General features: G+C 35.7%; 1 protein-coding gene across 1 annotated transcript; it reads left to right on the forward strand.

The window, feature by feature from the left end:
• Positions 1 to 3,177: 3,177 nt before the first annotated feature.
• On the forward strand, positions 3,178 to 9,304 carry LOC101595474 (vacuolar protein sorting-associated protein 29-like). The gene is made up of 2 exons (XM_045139896.1): positions 3,178 to 3,733; positions 9,271 to 9,304. Exons 1-2 carry the CDS (start codon positions 3,183 to 3,185, stop codon positions 9,302 to 9,304), a joined length of 585 nt encoding a protein of 194 aa, XP_044995831.1. The 5' UTR covers positions 3,178 to 3,182.
• The last annotated feature ends 6,812 nt before the right edge of the window (positions 9,305 to 16,116 follow it).

Genomic DNA, 16,116 nt, shown 5'->3' on the forward strand with positions numbered 1-16,116 from the left:
AGCAATCTCTTCAGGCCCCATTCTATGCTCTCACATAATAACTATATCCTAACATGTCCACCAATTTTTAGCTACATTCCTCCAATTAGTCTTAATCATTGCAGGCTATTATTTCATTTCTAAGATTCAAGGAAATATCTGAGTGATGTTAATTAATAATTGTAGTGTCCTTGCTCAGATTTTTTTTTTCTGGATTCATAGAGATGTTCCCCAGCGTCAAATACTGCATCACACCCAGCCTTGTACTCTAAGGCCCTCACTTATTAGACCAGCATCACTGCAAGGTGTGCTTTTTAATATCCCCTGGTACATATGAGGTAGAACATTGACTATGGGCTGTGTGTGTGTGTGTGTGTGTGTGTGTGTGTGTGTGTGCATTTTACTTTCTTTCATAGGATTTGACCTTAGTTACTGATGTAGAAGCTGAAAGAGGGAAAAGAAGGAACTTGGGAGAAATATCATATACCTTTCAAAAAAGTCTTCTTAATGATCTCTAGTCAGTAAAAGGTGCCATTTCCTTATAATTTTGAGTATTCTCCTTCCCCAGAATAAGTGGTTCTAATTGAATCTAAATTAAAGTTATAACTTCTTCATAGAAATTTAAAAGGCAGCAGAGAGATGGGTCAGTGTTTAAGATGCTTTCCTGCAAACCCTAACAATCTGGTTCAATTCTCCAGTACCCACATAAAGCCAGATGTGCAAAATGGCATATGCATCTGGGGTTCATTTGCAGTGGCTGGAGGACTTCTTGCATTCATTCCCTCTGTCTCTCTTTTCTGTATCTTTCTCTTGTAAATAAATAATATATTTTTTTAAAAATGAAAAGTTTTCCAGACTCTGAAAAATTAAAACCTTTGAAATTTAAAAATAATTTAAAAATTAATTGAACTTCAAAATTTAGAACAACTATTTTGTTAAATCAACTTTAAAAAAATTATTTATTGCTGACATTTTACTACATACTCTCCTCTACAGATATAGATTCATTTATAGCTTCAAACTTTATTGATGACAAAATGAGTTATCTCAAAGTTATCTATTTCAGGTACATTTTAAAATTATTTTTATCTTACCCAAAGCGGTTTTACTTAAATAATTTCTCCAGTTGTGTTATTTATTACATTTTACTCACATTTTATGCTTTTTAAAATTGTTATTCGAACTGGGACATTAAAAAGTTTACCTGTGTATATTATATTATATGTATATATATTGTAAAGGCTCAGACTTAGTGTTTTTTTTTTTTACATGTCATAAAATTTCTGCTTTTTCTTATATTCTCCCTTGTATTTTTGTTCTTTAGCTAACTTCAATGTTTGTCCTTTGGTTTGGGGTTGGACATTTAATTTCCCAATTTTAAAGATATAAGTATTTATGACCATGTACTTTTTTCTCTTATCATTTTTTTCTATCCAACCCCCCCCCCCAAATTGAAATATAGTATAATAATAAATACTTAAAAGATGTTTTTGACCAAATGTGTTGACTCCTTTCTTGGGTCTACAAGCTATCAGAAACAGTATAAAAGCCTAGCATCTGTTTCTTGATTTTGTTCCTGTCTCCTTTGAGTCATTCAGTTGCTTCAATGTGTTCAAAGGCATGTTATTCACTCAAGAACTGTATAAAGAATGTAGTGAGACCTAATCTAGCTCATTCTCCTTCAAGGGTGAAGGCACACTGGTAAGTGTAACTAGGGCATTTTATGGCCAAGTTTTACAATATCCTGCCACAGACCTCCAAAAGTCCTTGGAGATCACTGGTTACTTTCCTGGGCCTCTAGTCCATGAAAAGTAGAGTCTCACAAAGAGGAACAATCCTCTCAAGGTAGCCTGATTTTCACTGAAGCAATAATGACTTCTTGCATAACTGACAAAATGATGATCCAGACCACACTATACTATAACTAAACTCACTTAATTATACATGCCTCTCACTTCTCATGCCTCAGTGCTTTTCCCATTTAAAATTAAAGCTGATGTCAGTTCCTTAAAGTCAGACTTTGGGTCACTGAAACTCTTAGGTGTTCCTCTTTCCACTATGGCCACACTGCTTCAATCTCTATGCTCTACCTGTTACTACTATTCATCTTTTTCATTGGCATATTAAGACAAATGACACAAACTAGCTTCTTGAGATTCTAGAGCAAGGCAGTATGTCCTAAAACTCTGATATCAAAGTTTAAATATCTTTTTCCATTATATTTATATTCTTTTGTCTTAAATATTTTACATACAGAGTTTTTATGTTACTTAGTAGAAGTTATACTAAATATCAGGTTATTAAAGTCTAGACTTATTACACTATAGTTAAAATGTTTTATGATATTTATACTTTATAGAACTTATTGTCATTTTCATTTTGTCTACTTGGTTTTTGAATGTGGTTAATATATAAACATTCAGAGTAGGATCACACCAAGATTTATGTAGAAAACATTAAATGACATTGTAATTAAAAATCATAAATTAAGCTGAGAGAAAACAGGAAAATTGATGCAAAATATATTGTAACTTAATTTAATCAGTCATACCATCTGCCTTTGATGAAAGTAAATTGCTGTCTGAAATATAAATATCATCCTAACTCCTGAGAATAATTCAGTTTCATTTCAGGCTCATTGTTACTATTATAAATACTAGAGATATTTGTTTCATAACCTGCCATGGAAATTCAATTCACAGTTTGCAAATAATGTCTACTTCTAAACATATTACTTAATGATAATTTGTAATAATTCTTTTGACACTTCTATGATTACTGGATCCACAGTAATACTTAATAAATCATTTATACCACAAATAAATATTGAACACAGTTTGTGATACTATTTTTGATAAAGGAATACAATAGTCCAAATGAGTTTCTACACACAAGAATTTAAGTAGTGGATGATAGGGCTGGAAAGAGAGCTTTAGAAAATGTTGCATGCCTGAGAAAGCTCAGGAACCAGGTTCAATTCCCTAGGAACCATGTAAGCCACATGCACAATGTGGCACATGCTTCTGAAGTTTGAATGCACTGGCTGGAGGCCCTGTTGTACCCATTCTCTCTCTCTCCCTCTCTCTCTGCCTCTTTCTCTCTCTCAAACAAACAAATAAATAAATAAATAAATAAATAAATAAATATTTTTAGGGAAGAGGGTGGTAGCATTCCTGGACGCTGTTGGGGAGACCGGTGACAGGATGTTGGTATTGGTATTAGGAGATCTGCACATCCCACACCGCTGTAACAGTTTGCCAGCTAAATTCAAAAAACACCTAGTGCCAGGAAAGATTCAACACATTCTTTGCACTGGAAACCTTTGCACCAAAGAGAGTTATGACTATCTCAAGACTTTGGCTGGTGATGTTCACATTGTGAGAGGAGACTTTGATGAGAATCTGAATTATCCAGAACAAAAAGTTGTGACTGTGGGACAGTTCAAAATTAGTTTGATCCATGGACATCAAGTTATTCCGTGGGGAGATAAGGGCAGTTTAGCCCTTTTGCAGAGGCAGTTTGATGTGGACATTCTTATCTCAGGACACACACACAAATTTGAAGCATTTGAGCATGAAAAGAAATTCTACATCAACCCAGGTTCTGCCACTGGGGCATATAATTCCTTGGAAACAAGTATTATTCCATCCTTTGTGTTGATGGACATCCAAGCTTCCACAGTGGTCACTTATGTCTATCAGCTAATTGGAGATGATGTGAAAGTAGAACGAATCAAATACAAAAAAATTTTAAAGCCAGGCCTATCTTGATAATTTTTTTCTTTCCCTGTTCAAATTAAATAAACACTTAAGAGCCAAACAATTATAGCATTTTTATAATATTTTGCAGTAAAATGTCTTCTCTGTTAATACATAATTGCTCCAGGCTTCTTGTAAACTATGAGAATATTTATTCTGCAATGCATGGGTTCTGTAAAGAAAAATCCACCAAGTAAATGGTCACATGGTAAGAAAAATTTACCTGTAAATATCTTCAAAGTTGGTATTTGGACTTTATTATAAAACTAGTGCATGAAGAGAAGTAATCTAGATTTCTTGTATGTATTTTTCTCCTCTCTAGTAATAAATGTTTTCATTTCATTTATAAAAAAATATTTTTTAAAAGATATATATGATAAATAATAAAATAACTAATTAAATTATCATGTCATTATGAATTGTACAAAGAAAAATGAACCTGCATAGAAATATTTCCATGATGATTACTCAGAGAAATCCCAAAAGGAAGAAGCCTTTGCAAAGAAATGTTAATGTTAGATGAGTATGGCATTTTGCTACATGAATGGAATATAGTCTAGCAGAGGGAATGCTGTGTACATAAACTTTGAGGTAAAATTCTACTCATATACAAGATGATCCTGGTGATTCACAACACACTTTGTTAGTTATAATTTAACTAAAAGTACACAATATGTCAAAAATGTAGATAATTATGCTATGTATGGATGGTGGCTTATTTTATTATCCCAGGTATTATGGACATAGAGACAACATGGTCACTTGAGATCTGCCTAAACAATATAGTATGATACTGTCTCTAAAAATATAGACAATTCAGAAATTATTCATATGGACTGGGGAGGTGGATTAGTAGGTAAGACTGTTAATCATAAACATAAAGGCCAGATTGGGCCTGAGGCCACCTGAGTTTGAGTCCTAAGGACACAAATAAATAGATGGGTATGGCCATGTATGTCTGTAAAACTTGTCTTGTAAAGAGGGGGAACTTAAGTATCTGTGGGGCTTACAAAATTGTACATGTATGTTCATAGAGACTTCCATTCAAAGAAATATGCAGGTAAATTTTGGTGAAAGGTCATCTGACATTCTCCTGTGGCAACTACATACCTGTGAGTACATTTGCATAGGCATAAACCTCTCTCTCCCTCTCTCTCTCTCTCTCACACAGACACACACACACACAAACTCATGACTTGTAGTACACAAATAACATTGGTATGATATATAGTAACAGTAAATTAATATAATTGGTATAAGAGTTGGATATATTTTCCCTCAATCCATTTAGAATTTCTTCATATTTAATAGTTTGACTTTGAGAAAGTACTTTTTTGCTGTATTTGACTTTGAATGAACTAGAAAACTAATTAAATTTCTGTTAACTGGTAATTTTGATTTGAATGGACATTAACATATTAAAATTTAAAATTTTCTGACCTTTAAGCATTTTTATTTTTTTTATGTTGAAACAATCTGAAGCTTAAAGATAAGTGAAAAGACCAATATAATCTATTTTTTTCTTAAAACATTTAATAATGTGCTATTAAATATTGATGCAGTGATTCTGGAAAACATCAATATAAGTATATTATAAATAGAACATTAATATGTAAACAACACAAACTCATAATCCTCAGACTGAGGAAGGTAAGAAAGACATAAAACATATAGGGACATGAAATAAGAAAGAAACCCATCTAGACTCTGCTTGAAGCCTCTTCCCAGTTAAAAATCAAGAATTCCAGCACAATTAGCAACTATTTAAAGGCTTTCTTACTTCTGAGCTATGAATATGCAATTTTCTAGGAATCTAACCAGAAACCACATTTACAATTATGAACTAAAGTTCACAGAAAACAGTACTATCTGCTGCAACTATGTCTAGCAAGACTGAAAGGACTGATAAAGCCCCTGTGATCACAGAGAGATGGAACACTGCAAGTAATACCCAAATTAACATGGGATGCCTTTAGCCCCTTAAAAGCCATTTATTGTCCACCTCAGTGTCTGACCTAGCATCCACCATGTGACCATAAATTGATCAAGTGTAATTCTTTTTAAAATGCAAGAACAGACCCCAGCTTCTACCAACCCAAGGGCTAATAATGTCATCAGATTGCATTTGAGGCCTATGGTGGAGATTTCTCCACTTCTCTGTAACCCATCTACCTGATGGTCAGCCAATGTATTTGAAAAGTGATTTGATTTATGACTTTCTTTTGTTCTGTAACTATAAAATCTTCAGGAAATTGTTAACAGGTTGGAACATGGAATTTGGGGTGATCTTCTAAATCAGTGTTCTCAGTCCATGGTCACTCACATTTGGCTCTAGAATAAACTATCTCTTATTCTCTTTGTGGTGAGACATACCTGAACTACATTGCACAATCCCATTTGTTAGGTCAGGACAAAATGGAGTCAGCAGGATGTGGATGAAGACATAAGGAAGTGGGTCATCCACATTCCTCAGGGACACACCCAGCCATTATCCCTTCCTTGCCTAACAATGCCCCAGGTCTAGGTTTCCTGCCTCCTTGTCTCCCACCTCGTCACTATTCTGCTCTCACGCCCTAGCTATTTCCCTTCCTCACCTTTCCCCAACTGAAGAACTCTACATAGCCCACTATCTGTAATCTCAAAGTTGACTATGCTCTCTTCTTCAGAGACAGTCCTGGCTGCTCATGTTTATAAAGGAAAGTTATAAGAAACAAAGTTCCAAAATCAATAAATGATAAAATCTATATATTTATTCTGGGTAAATAGGATAAGTCAAATCTGATCTATTCTTTCTTTTTTAAAAAAAGTTATTTTTAAAGGCCTTGTGAGGAAAAAAATGGTCATATTAAAAGTGTTATGGTAAGGACAATAAAAGTTTGTTGTTGATAGTTATGAGATGAACTGACTAAAGAAGATAAACTGGAAAGAAAATTTATATGTTCGATGTGTAATGCTTAATGAAAAAGATTATTATGGCATGGTTACATAGATTATAAAACAAAAGTATGTAGATGAAAGTGTGAGTAAAGTATATAGATGAAGATATGAGTAACCTTAAACAGAAGGTTAAAGACAAAGCAATTAATCAGATTACAGACTTTATTTATTTTTTATTCTTTATTTATTTGAGAGTGACAGACAGAGAAAGAGGCAGATAGAGAGAGAGAGAGAGAGAGAGAGAGAGAGAGAGAGAGAGAGAGAGAGAGAGAATGGGAGTGCCAGGGCTTCTAGCCACTGCAAATGAACTCCAGAAGCATACACCCCCTTGTGCATCTGGCTAACGTGGGTCCTGGGAAATTGAGCCTTGAACCAGTGTCCTTAGGCTTCACAGGCAAGTGCTTAACAGCTAAGCCATCTCTCTAGCCCAAGACTTCTTGAGTTATAAAATGACTATTAGCTTAGGGCTTTCATTAGACTAACAAAGTATGGTCCTGGATGATCACAGGTTGCTATGGTATTCAAATTATAAACTTAACTTTAACTGATTGATGTTAATCTGGTCATAATAATGGTTTTAAAAAACTGAATTTAGAATACTCAACCAAATTAACTGTGTTCCTCTATTTGTTAACCTTTTATCTAAATCTTAAGATTAAAATTGACTCATTAGTATTCTTTCTTAAGGTTATTATATCTGAATCCTTGCCTCAAAAAAAAAATCTCAGAGGAATTATTTACTCTCTTTTACTATCTTATAAGGTAAATAGACTATATTTGAAACATTAAACAGTCTTTATCTGTCACACACTTAAAGAACTATTTACTTCATTGGGAATAATAAAAAAAAATATTCTAAACTAAGTTTTGCTGTGATTTAAGATGTAATTCCTCCAACAATCAGTCTCAATACTTTAATTTTATCTTATATCATTACTGAACAAGTTTACTAAAGTACCACTGACAGAATTATAGAGTTGGTTAAGGTTAGAATAGTTAAAGATTATGTCATAAAATTTTGTGTATGTTAAGAGATAAAAAATATTTATTTTTGGCTCAGCAGTTAAAGGTGTTTATTTATAAATCCAAATAGACATAGTGGAGCATACATTTGCAAATTGTTTGCAGTGATAAGTGCCTCTGATATACCCATTTCTCTCTTTTCTATGCAACATCTCTCATTTTTGCATTAGATAATGCCAGTTTTATCTAGTTTCTCTATTCTTTGGGTATGTTAAATATAGCTAAATTAATTTCAGAAACTGAGTTATAGATTGGATGGACATCTTATTTAGCTTTTCAAAGTGCTAAATCTCCTCATAAACATATCTATCTATCTATCTATCTATCTATCTATCTATCTATCTATCTATCTATATCTATACCTATATCTATATTTATATATATAAAAGTATCCCAGTTTTGATTAACTTTAAAAACTATATTTTTTTTCATATTGGAGTCAAAAATGTTGCTATATAAAATAGAGTTAATTTATTTTAAATTCTGTCAGAAGATCTCTTGTTCATGGTTTACTCTCTGTAGTCTCATGTGCCTTAAATATGCAAACTCTACTTTCTGTTAATATCATACTTTTCCAGATATCATAATATTGTAATTTGGTTTATACAAAGTCCATGGTGTTTAGCTATCAATAAGCAGGCATCACCATACCTAGCTAAAACTCTGTAATTTTAAGATGGTTCTTGACTTATTCATGCTGATTTTGCTAGATGATTGTCACTGAGGTTATAATCTAAATCCTATAAAAAGCAACTTATAACACTTCTCAGCCTTTTGGATAAGATCAAATGTAAAAGTGACTTATTGTGATTTTGTTCTTAAAAAGAAACTAAAACAGCTCACCATATCTTAGAAAAAATCCACTGCATACAAACAATTTTAATATAGTTTGTTTATTTAAAACTTTTTTTGTCATTCTCTAACCAGATGTGCTTTGGGAACCAGATATGTTATGCACCCTTTTTACTAATATGTTTTGCTAATAAGATGTACAGTCTCTCTGAGTGAGTAATAACCATATTCAGAAGCCACAATCAATTGGAAACATTGGTGTTAAAAGAAAAACCAATATTTTGGTTCCTGCTTCCAGGTCAGAAGGCCACAGGAAATGATGGGGCAGTACTGACTTCCTGTCTTCTTGATCAGAGAGGGTACAGAGTCCCAGAAATGAATTCCAAGTCAGTGTATCTGTGATAGGAATGTCACATTGGAGGAAAATCTGTCCTCCAGGCTTCCCAAAAGAGGGAGGGCCACCTGGTCCACCTGACCTTTACTTATCCTAGCAGATGACAATGCTGAGAGTCATAGAACTCCTCACAGATCCCTGAAAGTCTCTCCTACAGTTCCATTAGTGACCTCCAAAATATACAGTTAATTCTGACAGCCTACATGGTCTTACTCGCCCAAGGAGAAAAAAATGTAACTACCATATGAACAATGAGTCAGAATAATAGGAGATCCTGTCTGATGATGACTTACAATAATAAACTCTAACAATAACTTATGCCTTCTGCCTCTGCTTGTCCCTGATTAACTTCACCTATCCTGACCCAGCTCCTCTCATTTTCCTTAGCCAGAACTATTCCTCGGGCCCCATCTTTGCTTAGCCCTTACCCTATCTCATCCAGGGATCAGTACACTGCCACCCCAATGGGCAGGATCAAACTTAAACTCTTTCTTTCCTACTCTTCCCCTGATCCCCAAATGCCCCTCTGCCTCCTCTTGCCCCAAGCCCTCTATCTCTTTGCCTCTGGATGCTCATCCTTCCTTTACACATGCCACTTTCACAAGAGTAACAAGCTTCCTTTTTCTCCCTTCTCTCTTGTCATGGGGTGCACAAAGCCCATCTCCTTCACCTTCTCTATAACAGGTGTCTTTCAGCAACTGCCCTGAAGCCAGTTCAATACAGGGATGGTATGAGAGAAGTCTTTGCTTTTCTCAGGACCAAGTCATATAACAACATGCTACACTGGCACTATTGATCTAACCACTCTGCCACTTCTAGCTACCATGAAACTACTTTCTCATCACCTGTCTTGAATAGACACCACCAACTCCATTATCCAGCCTCTCCCATATAAAGTCATTGCCCTTATGGTCAGCATGAAAAACTAACCTTCCTCTCTTACCATTAACAAAAGCTGGAATGTTAGGTCAGGGAAAAAATGGAGTCAGTAGATGGCAACAGAGATATAAGGAATTGGGTCATCCACAACCCTTATGGACCCACCCAGCCATTATCCCTTCCTTGCCTAACAATGCCCCAGGTCTATGATTCCTGCTTCCTTGTCTCCCACCTGGTCACTGTTCTGCTCTTACACCCTAGCTATTTCCCTTCCTCAACTTCCCCCAACTGAAGAACTTACATAGCCTGTAATCTCAAAGTTGGCTATGCTCTGTTCTTGAGAGTCAGTCCTGACTGCTCATGTTTTTAAAGGAAAGTTATAAGAAACAAAGTTCCAAAATCAATAAATGATAAAATCTATATATTTATTCTGTGTAAATAGGATAAGTCAAATCTGATCTACTTTTTCTTTTAAAAAATGTTATTTTAAAAGGCCTTGTGAGGAAAAAATGGTCATATTAAAAGTGTTATGGTAAGGACAATAAAAGTTTTTTTGTTGATAGTTATGACATGAACTGACTAAAGAAGATAAACTGGAAAGAAAATTTGTATGTTTATATGTCTCTGTTCTTGAGAGTCAGTCCAGGCAGCTCATGTTTTTCCTGAAATAAGAGCTTCTATCTTTGCCTCAGAGTGGTCTCCACAGTCTTGGTCACTCCTGAACCTTACAACAGTGACCCTTAGGTTTATCTTAGCAGACTGTTATCTTTCCAAGGTTCCTATAAAGCCACCCTGTAACCTCAGATATCTCAGAAGGAAACATGGCTAGAGGAAATGTTGGCCTAGAAACATATTTAACAATTATTTGAAAAAAAAAATTCTCCCAAATCTTATATGCAGTCTCCAGTAGGGTACATGAAATGTGACCCTTCCTTAAGAAGCACATAACCACACTTGGATGTTTCTTATGCTCTTTCAGAGTATCTTTGTTTAACCTTCACACTTAAAACTCTGTATTAAAATATCTTTAATACCCTTCAACTCTGCTTCATACTAGCTAGTACTCAAATTCTTTTATGCATTTAAGCAGCACATCCTTGGTTTGCCTGAATCAAGGCTCTTAAAACATTAAATGAATTTCTTAGGTTGCTAAGGGTGAAATTCTGGAACAATATATCTCTCCTCCTCTGATATCTAGAGTGCTCATCTGGGGTTCAGCTGAAGCATTTTTCATAAATTTCCCTGTCACCTAGCTTGTCTTTTCTACTCTCTGTTTGCATCATTCCTTAGTTTCATTGTTTCTGTTTTCCAGACAGAAAGCCATATAGAGTTTAATGAGCATAATTAGCACCAAGAAAAGAGAAAGAAATCCTCTAGACCCATATACACCATGGTTATGGGTCAGCTGAAACAGTATATTGCTTTTATGAAGGGCATCATGATAAAGGCTTGGCTTCCAGATGTCTGAAGCCATTGTTTTACTTCTAATAGACCATCTCTGAGACACAGATATGGGAACTGGTCCTGCTCAGGGGAGAACCAGCAGAACTACTACCCAAAGTAGCTCATTGCCAATTCAAAACACATTAATAATGGCCACCCCTATGTACTCTGTCTTGACTTTGAAATCCTAGAGGCATCTCTGTTCTTTCTTCCTGCTTATGAGACATACATGCTGTGAATACTACCTTAGTCTAAGTATTGGAGGGACATGAAAAGGAAAATTCAAAATAAATTATTGAAGGATAAATGGATCTATTTGATCAGTGATTAATGATGGGAAGCCCCATTTGTGGTTGTTTTGTCTCTCACCTTTAATATAGTAATTGAAAGTAGAAGTTCAGTAAATCAAAAGTGCTTGACCACACATACATGGGGAAAATGTGAAAACAGTTAATCATTATAGAGGCCTGATGACTTTACTTGAGGTGAATAATTATGGGATTGCTTGATGAAAAGGAAAAACAAAAAGTTTCCATGAATTTTGTGAAGCTATACCTTTCTTGAAGATTCCTCTTGCATGACATGATCAGAAAATAAGACTGAGGCTAAGAGCTGTGGCAGCAAAGAAGCATAGAAGTACAGAAGCAGGGGAAAACAGAAAACAGAGAAAAAGACAAAAAAAAAAAGAAAAAGAAAAAGAAAAAAATAGAAACAGAGAAGCAGAAAGAGAAAGATGGAAAAACTAATCTGTTTCAGCATTAGCCTGTCAGCTTGCACCAGAACTTGAGTTTGAGTAGTTATTTCACTGCTCCCTTTCACACCTCTCTTCGGGGACCCTTCTTCAAGCCCGGGCTAGAACCCAACACTTAGTGTTGAGGAGAAATGAATCAGATAGCACTTTAACTTAAAACAAAGAAATGATAGATCTAAATGAAAGCTATAGATTTTTGTTTTGAAAATCTGATCTTTATCTGGCCTGATGTGGTGGCTCATGCCATTAATCCCTGCACTCTGAAGGCAGAGGTAGGAGGATCACCATGAGTTTGAGGCCACCCTGAGATTACATAGAGTATTTCAGGTCAGTTTGAGCTAGAGTGAGACCTTGCTCAAAAAACAACAACAAAAAAAAACATCTATCTCTATCCATGACTATATATATTTTCCATACCATATGCATGTTACTAAATTGCCTTATAAGTTAATGCTCATGTAAATTAAAATTGATAGCCTATCATAAATTCCTTTCTGTGCATAGTTTACCTAGGGTTTTAAGCTGGGGATACTACAAAAGCTCAACAGACTGGGACAATTAAATAGAGTATTGTCCAAGTGGCTATATTGAACAACTAAAGAGAATGTTCTGATGTTCTGAGGCTCATTTTTGTGGTGCTAACTTGAGCAATAAGTTTTAACAAATAACTGAAATATATAAGAGTTATGTATAATTGGTGCCAGGCAACTGCCTCCAAATGGGAATGCAGGTTGTCCTGGCTGTCTTGGTCCTCACACTGAGAATCACCCATCTGACCTCTCATCTCCTTTCAGATTGCCCCACTTAGCTCTTTTCATTGTCATATGAGCTAAATAAGTAATGAATTATATTAAATAAAGCAGTTTCCAAGGGCTTGTCACAAGATAGATTTACCAATAATTTTTGGCACTGTTAACATGCTTCAGATACAACATCCTATGTTTCATAAAAGCAAATTGTTTATCAATAATAAATGTTTTCTAAGTTTTATAAAAAAAAAAACGAAAAGGAACCATCAATAAAAGAGATATAGAGACTTCTGGTTAAGATAGTGGCATAGGAGCCATGCCAAAGCACCCTAGGGGAGAAAAAGCCAAAGAAAACCCAACAAAATACACACTTTTACTAAAAAGTGAGGTGTATAAGAAATTAAAACTGCAGCAGAGAAGTAGGAGAGCATCCAGAGCCCACACAGGCAGGCTGAAGCAGCTCCGGCAGTGGTGGCAGCAGCTCCAGCAGCAAAAGCAGTGGCTCCGGCATCAGCAACAGCAACTCCAGCAGTAGTGAATCCAGCAGCGGCAGCAGCATCTCCAGCAGCATCAGCAGTGGCAGCTATAGCAGATCCAGCAGCAGTAGCTTCAGCAGCAGCAGCAGTGGATCCAGAAGTGGAAGCTTCAGCAGCAGTGGCAGCTTCAGCAGCAGTGGCAAATCCAACAGCATCAGCTTCAGCAGCAGCTGCAGAAGATCCAGCAGTGGTGGATTAAGCAGAAGCAGCGGTGGTTCCAGTGGCTCTGGTGCTGATCTGCAGGGTCACAGTTGCCAGACTCAGTTTACTTCTCAGGAAAAGCCAGTGCCCAGCTCCAGAAAACAGAACAGTGGTCCAGCAACCCAGCTAGCCTACTTGACTGAGACCAAATCATCCAAAAAAGTAGCTGGGATTGCACCAGGGAAGGGTCTCACTTGGTCAAAAGCTGACATAGAACCCTCCAAAAGCCAGAAATATTAACCTCTTTGCTGATAAATTAACTGGTTGTTATAATACCTACTCTTGCATAAATACTCAGTGTTGTTTTTGATTGAATGTATACAGGGTTTAGTTAAATTTCAGAATCTACCTGTATTTTTTTTCACTCGGCCTACTTGAATACTCCAATAGCAGGCAAAGTCAAACACTAGGAACACTTTTCTAGATACTCTGAGAGCCACACCGAACATCTTAATCTCCTACATTGAAGATATATAACATCAGATCGATTTATACAGCTAAAAATATCCAGCTAACTAGAAAATCCAAGCATTAACTTAATGCAAGATGCAAAAATATATACTATATAACACAAGAAACACCAAAAATCAAGACAATATAAATCCACCAAAAATTATTAATGCATCAGAAATGACCGCCAGTGGGAACGAGTTAGAGGAAATGCCTGAGAAAGATTGCAAAATAATGACTGTAAATATGTTCAAAGAAGTCAAAGAAGAAAACAAAGGAATCAAAGAGGAAGTCAAAGGAATCAAAGAGGAAATCAAAGGAATAAAAGAAGACACAGGACACCAATTTAATGAAATAAAAAAAGAAATGTCAATACAAGACATAAATAAAGAAATAGAGGACTTCCGGTTAAGATGGCGACCGCCTAGCTGCACTACAAACAACAAGGGAAAAAAAAGATAGATGCAGATCCTAAGAAGAGAGCTGCCCCAACATACCTCAAAAGGGGCCCAACTGAAACTAAGGACAATTGGCAACACAAGGAAGGGTGATGTTTTCCTGTGAACCGGATACCAGCACAAAGGGGAAGGAGATCGACGCAGAGAAAAATCAACTCCTACCAAATCAGAGAGCCAAAACCTCAGAGGCCCCCAACACCTCAGCACTGAAGCAGACCAAAAATGAACCCAACATGGCTCAGAGAAATCTTGTGGAAGAGGGGGCGGAAAGAATGTCAGAGTTACATGTTGGGTCATGATTTGCAGAGACATTTATGATACCAATAACTGGGGGCTAACTCCACAATGCACGACCCATTTTCATTAACAAGGAGGGTCTAATGGGAGGGGTTAGATCACAGATGAGCCTAAATAATGGTACCAAACGGTCTGTATTTACTGAAAAGAAAACTAATAAATTAAATTTAAAAAAAGAAATAGAAATAACAAAGAAAAACCAGTCAGAATTACTAGCAATGAAGAACACAGTTAATGAAATAAAAAAAAAAATCTGTAGAAAATCTCACCAGTACAATGGATGAAGAAGAGGACAGAATATCTAAGCTAAAAGACCAGGTGGCAGATCTAATACAGTCCAACCAAGAGAAAGACAAACTACCAGAAAAGTATGAATGGGAATATCAAGATATTTGGGACACTATGTACTATGTAAAGATCAAACATAAGAATAAAGGGCATAGTAGAAGGAGAATAATTTCACTATAAAGGCATAGTAGACATTTTCAAAAATATCAGAGAAGAAAACTTCCCCCAAATTGGGAAAGAGTTGCCAATGCAGATACAGCAATCCTTTAGAACACCAGTCACACAAAACCTGGAATAAACTTCTCCTTGCCATATTATAATCAAACTACCAAACACATAAACCAAAAAAAAAAAAAAAAAAAAAAAATTGAAAGCAGTTAGAGAGAAAAATCAAGTTATCTACAAAGGCAAGCCCATCAGGATTACAGCAAATTACTCAACACAATTTTTAAAAGTCAGAAGGGCTTGGAGTAATGTATTCCAAATTCTGAAAGATAACAACGGTCAACCAAGGTTACTTTATCCTGAAAAGCTACCCATTCAAATAGATGGAGAAATAAGGACATTCCATGACAAAAACAGGCTAAAGGAAAATTTGAAGAAAAAACCAGCCCTACAGAAAATACTTGAAGGAATCCTCCATGTCGAAGAGAAGGAAAAGAACACGTATAAGGAACCTGGAAAAAACAAGCAATACTCAAATACTAGTTAACAGAAGAGAGCAAAGGTAGAACTACATCCACAATTTAAAAAAAATGGCAAACATAAAAACACACCTTTCAATAATATCTCTTAACATCAATGGCCTCAATGCAAAAACAAAAAGACATAGGTTTGCAGAATGGGCTAAAAAGCAGGATCCTATAATTTGTTGTCACCAAGAAACACACCTTTCCACAAAGGATGGACATTATCTTAGGCGGAAATGTTGGAAAATGGTGTTTCAAGCAAATGGGCCTAAAAAACAAGCAGAAGTTGCTATCTTAATATCTGACAAGGTAGACTTCAGTCCAAACTTAGTCAAGAAAGATAAGGAAGGTCACTTTATATTGATTAAGGGCACAATCCAACAGGAGGACACTACAATCCTAAACATATATGCACCTAACATGGGGGCTCCCAAATTCATCAAACAAACACTATTGGAAGTAAGAACACAGATACACCAAACACAGTGGTAG

This window comes from Jaculus jaculus, chromosome X (genome assembly GCF_020740685.1).
Source record: "Jaculus jaculus isolate mJacJac1 chromosome X, mJacJac1.mat.Y.cur, whole genome shotgun sequence".
Lineage (NCBI taxonomy): Eukaryota > Metazoa > Chordata > Mammalia > Rodentia > Dipodidae > Jaculus > Jaculus jaculus.

Bases quoted from the DNA above. Each gene is read 5' to 3' on its own strand.
- LOC101595474 (XM_045139896.1), top strand. From the start codon at position 3,183: ATGTTGGTATTGGTATTAGGAGATCTGCACATCCCACACCGCTGTAAC. The intron at 3,734-9,270 runs GCCAGGCCTATC...CATTTTCCTTAG, and splicing joins AAATACAAAAAAATTTTAAA to CCAGAACTATTCCTCGGGCC.